The following is a 604-nucleotide window of genomic DNA, read 5'->3' on the forward strand; positions in this document are numbered from 1 at the left end:
AATTCAAACACCTCAAGCTACTTTTGCTTGTATACATGGCTTACAATGACTTCCATCTTCCTATGGGAACAGGCACAGTTTAGTTAACACATTCTGAGCACTTGAAATGGGCCAGTGTTATTCGATGAGCTTTAGTTGCAGGATCTAGTTTAATCCTCATGGTAACATTACAAGTGAGATATTGTCACATCTTACAGATGAGACAAATGAGCCTCAGAGAGGTTACATAATCTGCCCAGGGTTACACAGCTAGTCAGTAACTGAGCTAGAAATCAAAACCACACACTCAGACACCAGAGCCTGCATGCTTAAGCCTGGGCCTTCTTCAAAAGACAAAACATCTGACCTACTTAGAAAGGAAAGTTTATATTTTCCCTGAAGATAAAATATTCCACATGCATGGGGAGGGGACACGGGTGCCTGTTGAGCCCACTGGAGTGTTTCTTCTCCCCTCCTTAGGTCATGGTGTGGATCCCAGGGGGCGCCTTTGAAACTGGCTCAGCCTCCATCTTCGATGGGTCCGCCCTGGCCGCCTATGAGGATGTGCTGGTTGTGACCATCCAGTACCGGCTAGGAATATTTGGTTTCTTCAGGTGAGTCTCCC

At 46.2% G+C, this 604-nt stretch overlaps 1 protein-coding gene across 1 annotated transcript in view; it reads left to right on the forward strand.

Moving 5' to 3' along the window:
- Positions 1–395: 395 nt before the first annotated feature.
- CES5A (carboxylesterase 5A) overlaps positions 396–604 on the forward strand; it is a gene marked incomplete at its 3' end in the record, with an annotated part of 14185 nt that continues 13976 nt past the window's right edge. The window contains 2 exon segments of the mRNA XM_008564367.1: positions 396–422; positions 460–593. Coding sequence (XP_008562589.1) covers positions 396–422; positions 460–593 — 161 coding nt within the window.

The sequence above is a fragment of the Galeopterus variegatus genome, unplaced genomic scaffold, assembly GCF_000696425.1.
Source record: "Galeopterus variegatus unplaced genomic scaffold, G_variegatus-3.0.2 Scaffold18421, whole genome shotgun sequence".
NCBI lineage: Eukaryota > Metazoa > Chordata > Mammalia > Dermoptera > Cynocephalidae > Galeopterus > Galeopterus variegatus.